The sequence below is a fragment of the Pipistrellus hanaki genome (genome assembly GCF_964339955.1).
Source record: "Pipistrellus hanaki genome assembly, chromosome: 6".
NCBI lineage: Eukaryota > Metazoa > Chordata > Mammalia > Chiroptera > Vespertilionidae > Pipistrellus > Pipistrellus hanaki.
Genome location: NC_140508.1, coordinates 69,055,623 through 69,073,603, shown reverse-complemented (window position 1 = coordinate 69,073,603; position 17,981 = coordinate 69,055,623). Strand labels below are relative to the sequence as shown.

The 17,981-nt window shown below is 45.3% G+C and overlaps 1 protein-coding gene across 4 annotated transcripts in view; it reads left to right on the top strand.

The window, feature by feature from the left end:
• Positions 1-10,872: 10,872 nt before the first annotated feature.
• The window catches only part of NOL4 (nucleolar protein 4), a gene marked incomplete at its 5' end in the record, with an annotated part of 199,607 nt that continues 192,498 nt past the window's right edge, over positions 10,873-17,981 (top strand). For 3 of the 4 annotated variants that reach the window (XM_084888711.1, XM_084888710.1, XM_084888716.1), the window contains one exon: positions 10,873-11,139. In XM_084888711.1, the coding sequence (XP_084744837.1) occupies positions 10,873-11,139 (267 nt within the window). Of the gene's footprint in view, positions 11,140-11,371; positions 12,109-17,981 lie in introns of those variants that run through there. The other variant, XM_084888712.1, reaches the window with a different exon arrangement.

The following is a 17,981-nucleotide window of genomic DNA, read 5'->3' as shown; positions in this document are numbered from 1 at the left end:
CTGTGCCCTCCAACCTGGGACTTGTTTGCAACTTTGCCAGCAGGTCAGTCCGAAGTTTAACCCTAAAACCGCTCCCTACAGATTTTATTTGTCAAAGAAATCTTAATATTTCAAGGATGAATGTTGTTTCAAAATTCATCTGAGGATCTATGATCACTGATCCTCAAGGAGATGCCTCATCTTCCCCTTGTATGTGGGGGTTTGTTCATCACACCTAGTTATAAATTAATGGCGAAAATGACTCTTGGTGAAACCGGCTTGGCTCAGTGAATAGTGTCAGCCTGGGGACTGAAAGGTCCCAAGTTCGATTCCGGTCAAGGGCATGTACCTTGGTTACAGGCACATCCCCAGTGGGGGGTGTGCAGGAGGCAGCTGATCAATGTTTCTCTTAGATTGATGTTTCTAACTCTATCCCTCTCCCTTCCTCTCTGTAAAAACAATCAATAAATACATTTTTTTTAAAAAAAATAAGAAAATGACTCTTAAAGGTTTGATTGCCTCATAGTATAATTGAGGCTGTTTTTAATAAGTTGGGCTGATAGGACAGGCCAGTGGTCGGCAAACTCATTAGTCAACAGAGCCAAATATCAACAGTACAACGATTGAAATTTCTTTTGAGAGCCAAATTTTTTTAAACTTAAACTTCTTCTAAAGCCACTTCTTCGAAATAGACTCACCCAGGCTGTGGTATTTTGTGGAAGAGCCACACTCAAGGGGCCAAAGAGCCGCATGTGGCTCATAAGCCGCAGTTTGCCCACCACGGGGTTAGGCAATAGGTGTCTCCTGAACAAACTTGTAAAGCTTTGCCTGGAAGATTAGTTCAACCTGAAATTCACAATTCATTAAGATAAATGGGTATGTGGCCCAGGATCACCAAAACGGACAGTTTAAGTTGAATTGCCCAAGAGGTACGGGCATATAAGAGAAACACTTCATTTTTTAAGTTAATTCATTTCCAAATCTCAATATACGCGATAAAAAGAAATTAAATGTTGGAGACCTCTGAATGGTTACACTGCTTGTTGGTCAACAGGCCTAATGAAAGTATCTCTCATAGAGTTGGGAAATACTCATTTTAGGAGGAAAAACATGAAAATATAAAACTTTTTTTGCGTTGCTTTTCAATGCCTATTACAGTACTGAAGTTCCAGTGCAACTAAGGGTAGTTATTCCTTCAGCTCTCCTGTCCCCAATTTAAGAGAGAGAAAGAGAGAGAGAGAGAGAAGAAAACTAGTGTTTTAGTATTATTACAATTATTTTCCAGAGTTTGAACTCAGATGGCTCCCCTATGAAAACTATTTCTAGCTTCTGTGGTTTTAACAAGGATATTTCTGTTTTAATGAGTTTTATCTTTCAAGTTAAATAAAGGTACTACTTACACTGAATAACAATATAAGAATAAGGAATAGATGATGATATTAATTGGCTCATTTAACAGAAATCAGAATAAAAATTGGACATGTGTTAAAGTATAATGAAAGTTGAACAGTGGTAGGTTGCTCCCTTTTCTCAAAACAGTTATTTTTTATGAGATAATAACTATTCTAAAAGTAGTATAGAAATTCTACAGTAGCACTGACCATTGCATTGAAGATGTATATGTGTATTACTATGCTAAGACATATATTTTGGAGAAAAGATAAGCCATATGGCTAGTGGAAAATACAGCAATATTTGGGGCCAAAAAAAATGTACTATATTCTCTGTTACAAGGGACATTAGCACCAGAGTATTATATTACTTTTGAATTTATCATACCTATTACAGCTAGGTAAAGATGGCTGTGGAATTGTTGAATGACATGTGACTATAAAATACAGGAACTGGCTGTGCCATGGACTTGCTTACATAGATATGTTAAAGGTGGGAATTAAAAAGATATTCAATAAATCCATTAGATTGTCAAATATAATGTATTCTTAGTTTGCACACTTACTAGTAAGTATTTATGGAAATTAACTTTTGGCCAATGTATTATCCTACCCAATAAAATAGTAATATGCAAATTAATCATCACTCCGCTATGACCACCAACCATGCCCACCAGTCACACCCACCAGCCAATCAGAGTATGCAAATTAACCCCAACCAAGATGGCTGCAGCCACAGAGAGCAGTTTAGAGGCTTGGGTTTCCCTGGCAATAGCGGAAGACAACCTTTCCACATACCCTGGCTAACCAAGGCCTCCACTCAAGGATACAAAGTTTCAATTTTAGAAGATAAATTCCAAGAAAAATGGTGGCAGCCACAGAGCTGGAGAGAACAGGCTAGGGTTGCCTCTGGCAATGGAGATAGCCAAGCTTTCCACCTGCCCTGGCCGGCCTAGGCCTCCATTCAAGGACAGAAAGTTTCAATTATAGAAGATAAACAAATCCAAACAGAAATGGCAGCATCCAGGAAGTGAGCAGGAGGCTTGGCTCTGCTCCAGGCTACAAAGTTTCAATTGTAGAAGGTAAATAAATTCCAGATACTAGGGCCTCTGCTTGGGTTGCCAGGGGGCATGGCTGACCTGCAAACCACCACAGGCCCCTCCCCAGGCCGCCCTATGCCCCAAGGGAACCCCTACCCTGATCTGGGATACCCTTCAGGGCAAACCAGCTGGCCCCCACCCATGCACCAGGCCTCTATTCTATCTAATAAAAGAGTAATATGCAGATTGGCCATCACTCCAACACACAAGATTGCTGGCCCAATGTGGTCAAAGATTCTGCCCCTATGTGGACACAAGATTGTCACCACAAGATAGCCAGCAGGGGAGGGCAGTTGGGAGGGACCAAGCCTGCAAGGGAGGGCAGTTGAGAGGGACCAGGTCTGCAAGGGAGGGCAGTTGTAGGTGATCAACCCTGTAGAGGAGGGCAGTTAGGGGTGACCAGGCTGGCAGAGGAGGGAGGTTGGGGGCAAACAGGCTGTCTGGAGAGCAGTTAGACATCAATCAGGCTAGCATGGGAGTGGTTAGGGGTGATCAGGCTGGCAGGCAGAAGCAGTTAGGGGCAATCAGGAAGGCAGGCAGGCGAGCATTTGGGAGCCAGCAGTCCTGAATTGTGAGAGGGATGTCCAACTGCCTGTTTAGACCCGATCCCAGTGGTATTGGGTCTAAACGGGCAGTTGAATATCCCTCTAGGAGTCCCAGATTCGAGAGGGTGTAGGCTGGGCTGAGGGACCATCCCCCCACCCTGAGCATGAATTTTGTGCACCGGGCCTCTAGTCCTATATAATAAAAGGCTAATATGCAAATCAACCAAATGGCAGAAAGATAGGTAACTATGATGCACACTGACCACTAGGGGCAGATGCTCAATGCAGGAGCTGCCCCCTGGTGGCCTCCCACAGAGGGAGCACTGCTCAACCAGAAGCCCTGGCAAGCTCAGTGGCAGTGGTGGGAGCCTATCCCACCTCCACAACAGCACTAAGGATGTCTGACTGATGGCTTAGGTCCACTCCTTGTGGGCCTAAACCATCAGTCAGACATCCCCCTGAGGACTTCCGGACTGTGAGAGGACACAGGCCAGTCTGAGGGGCTTCCCCCCTCCCCCCCCCCCCGAGTTCACAAGTTTCATGCACCAGGCCTCTAGTATGTAATGACGATCATACATACCTAAAGTATCAGTTAATTTGGGGCCAAATAATGACACTAAATTTATAAATTTCTCCTTTAGTTGGAAAATGGAATAAACATACTTATACTATAGCTTAAAAATAAACAGAAATGTTTTTCTGTGTCTTAGTAATGATACCCATTAGATCAGACAATATTTAAACTCTTTCAAATGTATTTCTTTCCTGAACCAAAGGAGAGAGAAATAGCATATCTCAGATGGGCTCTTTTCAAAATAATTTGGGAGAAGAGTCAATAGAATGGAAGTCAACTAATAAAATCAGATTGGTGACATTTTATGCAATTCCAAATGTCCCTCTCTGCATGAGCTGTGCATTGCTGCCTCTTTGTTTATCCTGTTTCATTTTGAAATGTTACCATGCTGAGATATATATAGTCATCAAGTTGTTGATTGTGTTGGCCATGTACTTCCTTTACTAACTCCTTTTGCTTGAAAGAGTCACTAATGTATAAAGATATTCAGAACTTCCCAGTTTCAAAGGAGGAACTACAATCAATCCACCACAATCTCTAATGAAAAAAGGATCAAAACCTCTTAGTGACTCAGCTCAGCAGACAAAGTCAATATCTGGTGCCTTCAATGACAGGATCTCTCAAAGGCCATCCTCAAATATTAGATTGCTGTTTTAACATGCCTCCCGGTCTTGGTCTAATCTAGAATAGATCTAACCCGAGCTTTCAATCTTCCCTTTAAAAACTTTAAATGATTTTTAAAGCCACATAAATTTTGGAACTCCCTAAAAGTTCAGGTCTCATCAAGGACTGACCTGAATGCCTTTCCTGTGTTTCTTGGGCTTTCCCATGATCAGTGTTATACCATAGAACCCAACTTTGGCCATTCAGTGCATGGCATTCTCTTCTAGTCATAGGGTGTACCTGTGTTCAAATCAATATCAAAAGATGGAGGCTTGCTCTTTTGAGGGATAGGGAAATGTGGGTAGAGGTGATGCCATTCATTCCCAGGGTTTTAAAAGTCACTGCATTTATAACTGCAGCCATGACTTTTTTTTTTTTTTTTTTTTTGTAGTTCTTGCTTCTATATTCAAATGGCTACATGAATAATTCTCCCAGTATTTCAAATTTAACTTTTCTGAAATTAAATTACTTCTTCCTGCCTCTCCTTCCAACCTGCTTCTACTCTGACCTCAGCCTCCAATTCCCAATTTGTTCTTCCCCCAAACTCCCTTAAGTCAATGGCCTTACTAGCCAGACTACTGAAGCTATGAGCCACACAACTTGTCCCTTGACCCAAACTTGTCCCTCCCCTGCTACTTGCAATACCCTGCATTTTTCTATATTTAAAACATATCTCCAACCTATCATTTCTCTTCTTTCACCCCAACCATCACTTTCTAATCCATCGCCACAGTATTTCACCTAAGCTGCAAGGACTACTTCAAGCTTCCAAAGGGTCTTCTTGCTTCCATGCTGGCCTTGTTGCCATCCTTCACCTCAGAGTGGAGTGAAACTTATAAATGCATTTCATGTCATATAATTCTCCTGCTTAAAACCCTCTATTGATTTTCCGCTGGATCAATTATAAAGTTCGTATCATGGAGAGCGTGTCCTCCATGATCTGTCCAGAGAGGACTATGCAGACCTCAGACCCTACCTCTCTTTCAAGCTCAGTAAGGGCCAGTGGCCCTGGCCTTGCTTTCATTCCTCAAATGTGCCAACAACTCTTCCCTTCAGACCTCTGTGCTGTGACTACCGTCCCCCTTCCTGGATCTTTTTCTGATTGACCCTTTGTCATCCTTTAAGTCCCAAGATAAATATTACCCATTTAGAGAGAACAACACTTACCTTATCTCAAACATCAGTTATTTCCTTGCTTATGTTTTCTGTAGAAAAAAATGTAGTTGCTTTAGATGAGGAGCATCTACCTACCTATCTATATCAATATCTATTATTTTTTTAAATATATTTTATTGATTTTTGTACAGAGAGAAAGGGAGAGGGATAGAGAGTTAGAAACATCGATGAGAGAGAGTCATTGATCAGCTGCCTCTTGCACACCCCCCACTGGGGATATGCCCGCAACCAAGGTACATGCCCTTGACAGGAATCGAACCCTGGTCCCTTCAGTCCCCAAGCCGACGCTCTATCCACTGAGCCAAACCGGTTTCGGCTCAATATCTATTATTGACTACTTTAATTCTAGAGCCTACCAGAATAACTGATGCTCAGTAAATATTTGTTGAATGAAAACATAATTATATGAATGGATGCAGGCATATTTTTTGAACACTTATTTTATAATTACAGATTATATATTGTTTGTACTGCAACATTTTGTTGATGAATATGTAGTGTTGGGTAAATATTTGTGATTGATAGTAAAAGGTAAGATTTTCAGATTAAAAAAAGTCATAAACAAAATCACCTTAAGTTGGGAGATATTTTATTTTTATAAGAAAATCATACTGATTATACCTCAACATTTGAATTATCTTTAATGAAAATATAATTCTTGTCTTCTCACTGTGCTCAGTGATTGAGCATCAACCTATGAACTAAGAGGTCATGGTTTGATTCCCAGTCAGGGCACATGCCTGGGTAGCAGGCTCCATCCTCAGTAGGGGGCATGCAGGAGGCAGTCAATGATTCTCTGTCATCACTGATGTTTCTATCTCTCTCTCTCTCTCCCTTCCTCTCTGAAATCAATAAAAAATATACTTAAAATAATTGTTAAAATACAATTCTCTGATATAATAATTCTGACTTTCTCTCCCCTAAACGAAGCTGGCAGGACCCTGGGCTTTGTATTTGTATTCGATATGAAGATGAAGTCCCTTTTTGGAGAGAGATGCTCTGTAGAGAGCAATTCTGAAGTCATCTTCTTGGGAAATGCAACGTTAAGTTCCAGTAGCCTGTTTACATGAAGCATAACCCAGCTGATGAATGGCTCAGGATGACCCTCCAGGTAGGGCTGGGAAGCCCTGACTTGGAATTAAAAGTAAAGGAGGGAAATAAATCCAAAGCTGCTGAGATGGATGTTAAATTTGTCAGGTGCACATGCTCTTAGTCAGGGTGGGGACTATCCAGCCCATGGACTGTATTAGGGCTTTGAAATCATTTGGTCTGGCCCTGCCAAGGCATAATGGGTGAGTTTATAAAATATTTGACCAAATATAGCAGGCTAATTTTTAAAAATATATTTTATTGATTTTTTAGAGAGGAAGGGAGAGAGAGAGCTAGAAATGACGATGAGAGAGAAACATTGACCAGCTGCCTCTTGCACACCCCCTACCAGGGATGTGCCCACAACCAATGTACATGCCCTTGACCGGAATCGAACCTGGGACCCTTCAGTCCGCAGACCGACGCTCTACCACTGAACCAAACTGGCTTCAGCTAGCAGGCTAATTTTTAAGTTGCTAAGTTTGCATGCCTGTTAATAATGTTGGAAATATCCAAATGGCCTTTGGCAGGAAAAAGGTTCCCCACCCCTGCTAGTGGTGAAAGATGTGGACAGCCTTGACAAGCAATAATGAGTACATGTATAGACCGAAGTACATTTTTGGTTCCACTATGCATAATAGAATCCACATGGCTCTGAGAGCTTGGCCCATACAGTTCTAGGGCTCTTAATTCCGTTGGCCCAATGTGAATAGTATTTCAATGATTAATTGTTCATCTGTTCCTTCTAAAAAGAACACATCTTGTATGACTTTTTAATTTTATGGGTTTTTCTTTTTGCTTGTATACCAAATTTAGTTAATACAGCTGAGAGTTAATTACACATTAGCTTGTAGTCTGTGAATTCTTATGTCTAAAGTGCTCTAATTTCTCTGCCTTAGAGTATCAAGTATACAGTAGTCATAAAGCTAATGAACTTGTGTATGTGGGGAGGCTGGGTATTTTCTTAAGACCAACTTTATCCACACACTATCCAGCAAAAGTCAAAAGGGATAGATGGCCAAGGATTGTGCCTGCCTGCTTCTTCTCTCCCTTTCCCCTCCCTTTACTATCAATATGTTAATTAACTCAAATATATTTACTAAGCACTAACCATATGCACTTTTCATTGTGTTCCAGTAACTGAGGGGGAAAAAAAACCCCACAAAACTCTCAGGGGTCTTCCATTCAAGATTCTATTTGACTAATGAAACTATAAATATAGTACAAGGGGGTATACTCCTTATAATCTAAAACAATGTTTTCTAAACTATTGGTTGCCAGTCATCTTTTGTTGAGTCATAAATATATTGTGTTGGATCACGCTTTACAAAGAGTAATAATAATAAATGGGAACAAATGGCAAATCTCGGTGTGTATTACATGTAGTAAAATATTTTTTCTTAACATGTTTGAAGAACAAATGTGCGTATGTGCTGTATGTCAATTAAGTTCAGGTCTCACTATAAGACAAGGTTCAAAATGTTTGAAAGACAGTACACAGAGGAGTTTAAAGACATGGTTTTAAAGTCAGTAGCCAAGGAAGGAAGGCTTCATGGGTCTGAAAGTACTTGGCTAAGAGAGGAGAGGAGAGGACTTTTCAGACAAAAAGGCTACCAAAAGGAATTGGGAAACTGTGAATTAAGTTTAGGTAACCATAAGAGAAAGTAAACTTTACAGAACCACAGCGTACTCCTGAATGAATGGCCACCCTAGGACTAACTCTACTTCCAGAATCTTATAGGAACCGCGGAACCACATACAATAAATAAAGTCTAGATCTCCCCGCTTGGACGCATTCTCTATCTCTGATGCCACAAGGAAAACTTTTAACAGAGTTGTTCTTGTGAAGTACACCACACTGAGGTGATGCAAAAGATCCTTCTGTTCAACCGCTTGTTCCAAATATTGATGCATTTAAGAAACTACATTCTTCAAAGGCCTCCAGATAAGTACCCAACTCAGTACGTTCATAGTGACTCCCCCGCACACCTCGATTAGATTTAGATACAATGGTGTCTTCTAGCCCACGTGTACTCTCTGAGCTCTATTGGTCTACTATTTACTGGGGGGAAATTCAAGGAGTCGGGACAACGGGTTTATCTTAACGTTTTAATATGGACACAAAAGGAGGAAATAAGCATGAAAGCAGTCAGGGTGGCCTCCAGAGAAGAGGGACTGTTGTTGCAGGAGTCTTGCCAGTTAATGAGAATTCACCCGGGACTCCAGAGGGCGGGGCGGGGGGGGGGAGAGATGGGGGGCGGGTGGTGGTGGATAAAAACCCTTCCTTTGCAGCTGGCCCTCTCCCTCATTTGTTGCTCCAATAAGCAGTAATTAGGTCCTGAGCTAATGGTGTCAGCTGATCTGCCGTTTTTAGGCTAGACCCAGAGGAATCTCCATGGAAACCCTGCCGGAGTCGTCCCCCCACCTGGATGCTGAGTGCTCCTTTCCGCCACCTGGCTGCCGCCCGGCCCGGCCCGGCTGCCTCCGCCCGCCGCGAACCTGCAGCCCGCAGCGTGCGCCCTGCCCCCGGGATCCCTAAATGGGACAATTCTGCCCGTGACGTCAGCGCCCAGCCGTCTCCACAGAAACTTTTGTCCCGTGGACCAATCAGCGAGCTCGGAGAGGGCCGGGGAGGTGGGGGTGGGAGGAGAGGGGAGCGGGAGGGGTGCGGGTGAGGGGGGAGGCGAGAGGTTTCGTGCGCTCGGCCCGGGCTGTCAGTGCCGGCGCCCGCCCGCCGCCGGAGCCCTTCCCGGGGACGCGCGCGCCCCGCGCCCCCTCGCTCGCCGGCTCCCCCGCTCTCACGCACGCACACAGCCGGCCTGGCCGAGCGGGAGCTACTGACCATTTGGCAGCGCCGGGACGGCTGCGGCGCAGGGGGCACCCACACACGGCGTCCCCATTCGGGGCTTGCGTTCTGGACGCTGCGATCCGGGGCGAAGGTGGGCTAGGGCGCGCGCCGGGCACCGGGCACCGGCGGGCCGCCCGCCTGGCACAGCCGCCTCCCTCCCGGGACGGGCGCGGGCCTCCGCCGAGAGTGGAATAAAGAGGAGCGGCCGCAGTCGCAGGGCGCGGAGGATGGGGACTCCCCCGTTCCCGGCTCCGTAGCGGATGATGGAGATCCCGAGCGGAGGAGCCGCTGGTTTCATCTGCCTGAGAAGACCGTCCCCAGGAACTCCCATTTGGCTCCTCTGAGCGGCGGCGGAGGGTGTCCGTGACGTGGCGGAGGGAACACAGGCGCCCGACACCTCCGGTGTGAACTGCAAACTGTAACCAAGCGAGGGGGAAAACGATGTCTCCATAGATGTCATCTTCATGCTCAGGGCTTTCAGCATCCGTGTCATAAGCGTCCTCCTTCTGTGTCCGCGCCCAGGTCCGCGGGCTCCACGCGAGTCCAGTCTGAGGACCCAGCACCCCCGGGGCGCCCTGCCTCCACCCAGCGGCCTGCCTCCGCCTGCCCGCATCGCCCCGAAGCGGAGGGAGACCTGCTCTGGGTACCACGCTCCCTCCTGTGGAACCGGCCACATCTCCATGAATGCCTTGGCTCATGCTGGGACTTAAAAACTCCTGGAACCTCCGTGGGAAGGCTGGCATTGAGCCTGCATGCCTCGGAAGAAATGGCATTTTAAGCCTTTTCAAAAATACCTTTTAAAAATGTCCTGTGTAGCGAGATTTGATAGGCTTAGCCACCCGACAGGTAAGAACTTTCTCTTCTGCTAGTCTCCGAGCGCCCCACGCCGGGGAGGCCGCGGCGGAACCGGACGCCGGAGGAAGGAAGGGCAGCCGGGGGCCAGGGGCGCGGAGCTCCGAGGAGGCGCTAGGCCGGGCGGCCGTTCCCGGAGGCGCAGCCTCCCTCCCGCCCGGCCCGCGGGGCCCAGGCTCCGGGGGCGCCCGCGGGGAGGCGGCGCGGGCTGCGCGCACCTGCCCTGCCCAGGACGCAGCCCAGGGGCGAGGCGAGGCCAGGCGAGGAGGGCCCACCTGAAGTCAATATTGGGATTTGTCATCAACCATCAACCGAGGAATGAGGTTTTAATTATTCAAAACCCAGCTCCTCCGGCTCGCTGCTGGTGGGATGGTCCTAGCGGCACAATTTTAGACCCATCGCGGAGGAGGAGGAGGAGAGCGTCCGAGCAGAGCCATCGCCGCAGTTACCCACGGACCGGAGGAGACTTGGCCGCACGGGGCATTGATCGCGGGGGCCTGGCGGCTGGACCCTCCTCCTCCTCCCTTTCCCACTCCTTCCCCGACCCCAGCCGGGCTCGGCGGCGGCGGCCGGACCCGGTGTGCCCGCCCCGCGGCGGGGGCTGCCTCTGATGAGCCCGGCGGGGTGAACAGGTGCGAGGCGCGCGGCGGGGAGCATGGAGAGCGAGCTCGACATGTACCGCCAGTTCCAGGACTGGTGCCTGCGGACTTACGGGGACTCGGGCAAGACCAAGACGGTGACCCGCAAGAAATACGAGCGCATCGTGCAGCTCCTCCACGGCGCCGAGTCCAGCTCCACTGACAACGCGAAATTTAAATTCTGGGTCAAGTCCAAGGGCTTCCAGCTGGGCCAGCCCCCCGAGGAGGTCCGCGCGGGCGGCGGCGGCGCCAAGCCGGTGCTCTACGTGCCGGTCAAGACCACGGTGAGTGCCTGCCGCGCCCGCCTCCGTTATTTGTCTGCGGCGGCGGCGGCGGCGGCCCTGCGGGGAGGGGGCGCGGGGGAGAGCGGGGAGCTGCGAGGAGCCACCGTTGGTTCATATGCCCCCTCCCTCCGCAGCCCCCTCCCCAAGTCGCCCCCACTCTCAGCAGCCAGGCGGGTCCCCCCTACCACCCCCCCCCCCCCGCCCCCAGCGCGGAGGCTTTGTGGTCCTTTAAAGCCGCAGCGCCTGCCGCCCCTCGGTGCGCCCCTGCTGCTGCGGGACGCGCTGCCAGAGCCTCCTGCCCGGGGTCGGGCGGCGTCCCGCGCCCCCCGGTGCGGGGGCCATTGTCCCGGGTCCCGCCGGGCGCCCGGCGCGTGTCCGCCTTGGCCGCCGCGCGTGCAGGCCGCGCTGGAGCCCCAGCCGCGCGCTCTCCCCGAACAGACGATTCTGATCGATAGGCCACCGTGTCTCCTTATTGGTACAAAGACCGAATGTGGTGCTAGTCGTGCCTGCGGGGTCCCCTCCCCGGCGGCACCGCCGGGTTTATGGCCCCAGAGCCTCCCGGGAGGCGCGCGGTGGTCCGATCGCCCCGGTGGCTCCAGGAGACCCTGCCTGGACCCTGCAGACCATAGATGCGGTTCTGGAATCGCGCCTCCCCGCCCCCATCCCCTTCCTCGCGGTCCCCCTTCCACACATAAAGGCGCCGCTACGCGGTGAGCCACAAGAGAAGAGATGGGTCGGGGCGCCCTCGGACGGGGCTGGTGTTGGTGTCTCCTCCTGGGATGTCACTAGCCTCCTGGCCACGCCGCGCGGAGCCCGGGCGCTGCGAGGTGCCTGCGCGGGGCGCTCGGTGTGTCCGCCTCGCCAGGCGGCCGGGAGTGGCGGCAGAGGCAGCAATTTCCTTTGAGAGAAGATGGGGACCAGTAGGATTTCAGATCAGAGCCCCGCGACCTCGTTCTCCATCGCGCCACGGTGGGTACCTGCCTGGAAGGGGGTGTGTGTGTGGCATCCTTTGCATTTATGCCTGGCGTTGGGGTTGCTGGAGATTTTGCTGCTTTTCCTCCCTTCCCGCTGGCAATGGTTTCCGTGCGGTATTCCTGGAGGATGCTGGAGGGGAGGGGCGTTGAGAGCCATTCTTCTGTCTCAAATGGTGCATATGACACTGGAAATATGCATAGCAAAGGTTTTCCAAAGGGTTCTTGGGAGGTTTCTTTGAGGTTTGGAAAACAATTAGTGGCTTTCCAAAGGTTAGGTGTAGGGGTTTGAAGGAAGTGTATTTGTTTTGGAATTTATATGAGAAGAGGAAATAAAGGTGAAGTGAAACACATAAAAGTTCTGCTGTATTTTTTTTTTTTTTAAATGTTATTGTTGGAAGTTTCCAGGGAGTAATTTATAAATGCAGCTTTAAATAATGAGGAGGAGATGGCCATGGATTAAAACTGAGGTTTATTTACATCTGGATGAGCCCAAAGTCTGTTGTAGCCAATGAAGTGTTTTGATTCATTTGTATTAGGAATAGCATTAAGAACCCGATTAAAAACAAAACAAAACAAATTATTGTTAGAATTGGAATTCAGAGCATCAAACTGTATTTTCCTTTGGGCAAGATTGAAGTAATTAAATGAATAAAATAATTTTTTAAGATCTGTTTACCTAAATATGATTTAATAATATTATATATGTTTTTTAAAACATTGGTAGCTGGGAAGTTTGTTTTCCATTCTTTTCATGTTACCTGCTGATAGCTTCATCTGGTCCAGTAAGTTTATACTTGCATACATTTGGTTATAGCCAGTATGTATAAAACATTAATTAAAATTTCTACGGTAAATAATATAACTTCTGTAATGGTTACCAACGCGCTGATATAAACATGGATGCCAGTAATTCAAACCAGCATTCTTATACTCAGATACTCACGTTTTCATTAGAAAATTAATGCAGATTTGTTCAAGAATTACTGCTAAAACACCTAATATAGCGTAACAACTCCTGAGTTACGAATAAAAAAACACTGTTTTTTGTTTTGTTTTGTTTTCTTTTCAGTAAAGATTCCACATAATTTTGGGAGAAAATGTAATCCATCAATTAATATTCTTAGTTAATAGTTTCCATGGAGTATTTAAAAGCCCTGCTCTTCATTCAAGCCTGTTGTGAAATGTTGAAGAGGTGTTTAATTCATGAACTCTTCTGTTGCTCTTTATGAAATTTTTATGCTGCTCCAGACATAGAATTATAGGCTCCTCCTTCTCGGAGTGACAGCCAATCGTCATTTCAACAAGTTAAAAAAATGATCCCTTTTTAGCCAGTGTTTCCCCACATCTCAAATTATTTCCTCCTTAGAAATACCTTGATTGTTGTTGTTGTTGTTGTTTTTTTTTTTTTTTTTTTTTTAATAGCTGGAGTGCAATCACCAGAGAATCAGAAACCACATTTTCTTTTCCTTCAAAGGCATCCATGGGTTGAAGTAAAAATGCTGTATTTGAATGGTATTTTCAAGTAGACTGAGACTCATTCCAGCTACTAGAAGCTGGCTTGCTGTCAGGGAGAGAGATTTGCACCTGAGGTTGCTGTTGATAATTAGACATCATTACTGCTGAGAAAAGGGAGAGGGAGAAGGGGAGAGGACAGGCTGTGGCTAATTAACTACTTGTGTTTAATGAAAGAAAGGGAGACTGATAGCAACTGGGAGGCTGGTTGTACCGGGAGAGAGCACACACCCCTACACAGCTAATTGAAACAATATCTTTCCATCCGAAAGAAGCTAGGCTCTACCTCTTACTTTCCCCAAAGAATATAGATGTAACTTTCTCCTAAAGCCTTAATTCAACTGATGATAAAATCAAGCAAGTGTCAATTGGCTTAAAGTAAAAAATACGTAGAATACTGGAAAAGATAAAAATGCCCTTTAATATAATATTTGTCCTGGCCATGGCTAATGCCTAGAGGACATTTCTCTCACTGTTTAGATTACTTTGTGGCTGAGGAGATACTGATTGGTCACCAAGCAACAACATCCTGCAACTCAGCCATTTTAGGCCTAGGTTGGACCTGTTTGCGTGTGCACGCAGGCGCACACGTGTGGACACACACACACACACACACACACGCAGCTAGTGGAGCATGGCATCTAGTTTTTTTTTTTTTTTTTTCCATACTACCACTTTTATTTTTACATGTTCTTTCACTAACGGTTATCAGAAATTTAGAAAAATGGCATGATGAATAACATAATAATTCTGTAAAAGGTATAGCAAGTTTCTGACACAGGTTACAAAAAAATGTTTAATCAGTGATCATTTTAAATTAGCATTGCTATTGATTATTCTAATTTACAAAGTTAAGAGTTCTAGTTTAGTTTGTTTTTAGTAACTTTTCATCTTGATTGACTTTTTTTTTTCCTGCCAGCAATTAGTTGAAACAGCACATAATTTAAACTACCAAAACACATTATTCCACTTGATATTATGAAAAGTAAATTTGGAAAATAACCAGAAAATTCATTAAGGCTTTCCGTTAATCGTGTGACTCATGCATTATTGCATATTTCTAAAAAGCCCCCTACAGTATATAGCACAATAGGAAATTTGGTGAACTCGGATTTTTATTTGTTTTTCAGTCTTACTCAAACAGGCTAATGAATATCCAAACTGTAAAATCAGGTAATGTGAGGGATGCTTTTCCTGACCTGTGTGTGTAGGGACAGACACTTGCATCTAATTTTTGCCTTTCATGTATTTCTCCCTTCTATTTATTCCACTGGGGAACATAAAATTAATTTTTTATCCAGAAAGGAAAAGGCATTATCTATAGTATGCCATTTAAAAAATGCTGATTTATTCAGTTTTGCAATCATGTAGCCATAGATTTCACATTGTTCTTGCTGTGCATGCTACTAATTATAACTGTACAGTGATTAGAATAAATATTCATGAACTGGTTCATGTACAGTTACTGGGTTTTTGTTTGTTTAGTTTTCTCTGTTTTTGTTTATAAATTCTTGAGGCTACATCAGATGGAAGGAAATAATGCCCCATACAGAATCTGTATAGCTCCTACCTGGCCTAACTTTATGCCTGAGGCATAGGTCACATATATTAGGCCTTGACCTGGATGCTACAGGACTTGCAGAAAACAGAGCTGAGCATCAGCACCAGCTATATATCAAGAGATGTTGTATCTGTGAAAGAGACAAATCATAATTGTAGTCACTGAGACATAGGAAAATTTTGCTTATCCCCTGATATGTTCAGAGTGGGCATTGCTATTGATAACTGATGCATTTTTCTCTTCATTTAAAGTGTTTAGAGACACTCCCTATTTAGACTAGGTCTTTTGAGTCAAAAGATTCCCATATGAATCTCAGCAATGTAGGTTGTCAGTTGACATTAGTGGCCCCTTATGAGTTGCTCTGAGGAATAAATTGTGAATGGCAAGTCCCTAGCACAGTGCCTATGAAAGACTCTCAGGGAAGAGTGGGAACCTTTACTAGAGACCTTTTTGGTGTATGCCAGGGTTCTTGTTCCAGCATTTCAAAGGGTTCAGCAATCTGGAGAAAGGCTGTGCATAGATTAAATAAGAGTCCAAAGATGAAAGATAATTTTGAATGGCATTGGGGGTCAGAAAAGCTTCATTTAAGGAGCTAAAGTTCTCCTTGCCTCAGGATCACTTGCTTTTTATTAACACAATTTGTCCTAAGGCAAGGTGAAGATAATACACTTCAAAGGGTAAGGTACAGAAGCATTGTCATATCGGGGATTTGCCTTCAGCTGCTTAGGTGTTTGGCCAACAGGAGGCAATAACATGTAGATTAAGATGCCCTGAGCTGTCTGGCAACAAACTATCATTCTATTCTGATTTGGGAGAAGTGACTTTCAGCCATTCTAACATGTGATTGCATATGTGACTCAGCCCTTGTTGACTCCCCAAGTTTCATCAACCTTTTGATGAAACTCTTGTAATTATAACATACTGGAATTGGCTTCCAGCAGGCATGAGAATTAGGGGTCAAGAGGCTTGTAGATATAACTCACCTGAATAAAAGGAGGAAATCAGACCCTATTAATCTATCCTATATAATGAAAGGCTAATATGCAAACCAAATGAATGGCAGAATGACTAATCACTATGATGTGCACTGACCGCCAGAGAGGCAGATGATCAACACAGGAGCTGCCCCCTGGTGGTCATTGTACTCCCACAGGGAGAGCACCACCCTGCCAGAAGCTGGGTTCACGGTTGGCAAGCACAGCAGCGGTGGCGGAAGCCTCTCTTACCCCCACAGCAGCGCTAAGCCATCAGTCAGACATCCCCCAAGGGCTCCAGACTGCAAGAGGGCACAGTCAGGCTGAAGGGACCCCCCCTCTCCAGAGTGCACAAATCTATATAAAAGCCGAAGCAACTGAACAACCAAACTACCAGTTGACCAGTTGCTATAATATGCACTGACCACCAGGGGGCAGACACTCAATGCAGGAGCTGCCATCTGGTGGTCAGTGCACTCCCACAGCCAATCCCCTATGGCTAGCCAACCTCCGGTGGTCCTTTCCCTCACCCTGGGTTTCCTTATTTCTGAATATTTGATTTGATTCATTACTTGACATACTATCATTACTGATTTAAAAAAAAAAAAAACCCCTCAGGAACGTTTCATGTGTTCTATTCTTTGAGATCTGTCTGCACTTGAAAATATTTTTCATTTGCCTTTTTTTTCATAAAATGCAACTTAACTAGGTAAACTCTTACCCTTTGCAATAGCGTGGATGAACCTGGAGATTATTATGCTAAGTGAAATAAACCAGTCAGAGAAAGACACATTCCATATGATCTCACTTATACGTGGAAACTAATGAACAAAAAAACTGATGAACAAAATAGAACCAGAGGCATGGATACTTGGAACAGACTGGCAGCTGTCAGAGGGGGAGGGAATGGGACTGGATGAAAGAAGGCAAAGGGATTAGCCAAAGAACATACATGCATAACTCATAGACACAGAGAACAGTGAGGTGATGGTAGAGGGAAATGGGGGTAAGGGATGGGTGGAGGCAGGTAAAAGGGGGAAGATAGGGACATCTGTATAATGTTGTCAACAATAAAAATAAAGTTAAAATGAATGAATAAACATTTTTGTACTTGCTTATTCAATAGGCCATCTTATGTACTGTTTGGGGTATACATATACGAATTTGGAGGCAATGCTAATCCATAGTAAAATATTGCTTCACAGTAGAACATAGTGGTTAAGACCTTACATTTCAGTTAAATATAATCTCCTCTATTACAAGGGGCACCTCTGTCCTTCACCTGCACAATATTGAAATAAGATCTAAGCCATACCAATCTGTGACATCCATAAGAGAATTATATGCATTTGGTGTTTATACGAGGGAAGAGATTTCATCAAAGGCATATTCAGGGAAAGGTGCCGAGGTAAGAGCTGACGTATAGGGTACAGTGGGAAATGAGGTTGGAAAATTAGGCTGGGAAAAAATGATGGGAACTTTTCTGCCATGTTAAAAAGTTTGGACTTCAATCTGTAGGGAGCAGCAGCTACTGAAAGTGTTTAAGCAGGTATGTCATGGTTTAGGTCTTCTTATACGTAGAGAATAGATGTCTCTCAGTGGTTTATGTTGCAGAATATAAATCAGATGATTAAAGAATAAAAGTTAAATAGTTCCGTTGGACTCAATGTCATGTTTGAACTATAGTTATAAATAAATATTATACAGGTATTCAAATCAAATTTTATCAAGCAGTAAATCAATGTAATTCAATAGCTTGTTGTTGCTATGTAATTGATTCAGCAGTATAGATATGTCTTCATTAACTCAAAGAAAATATTA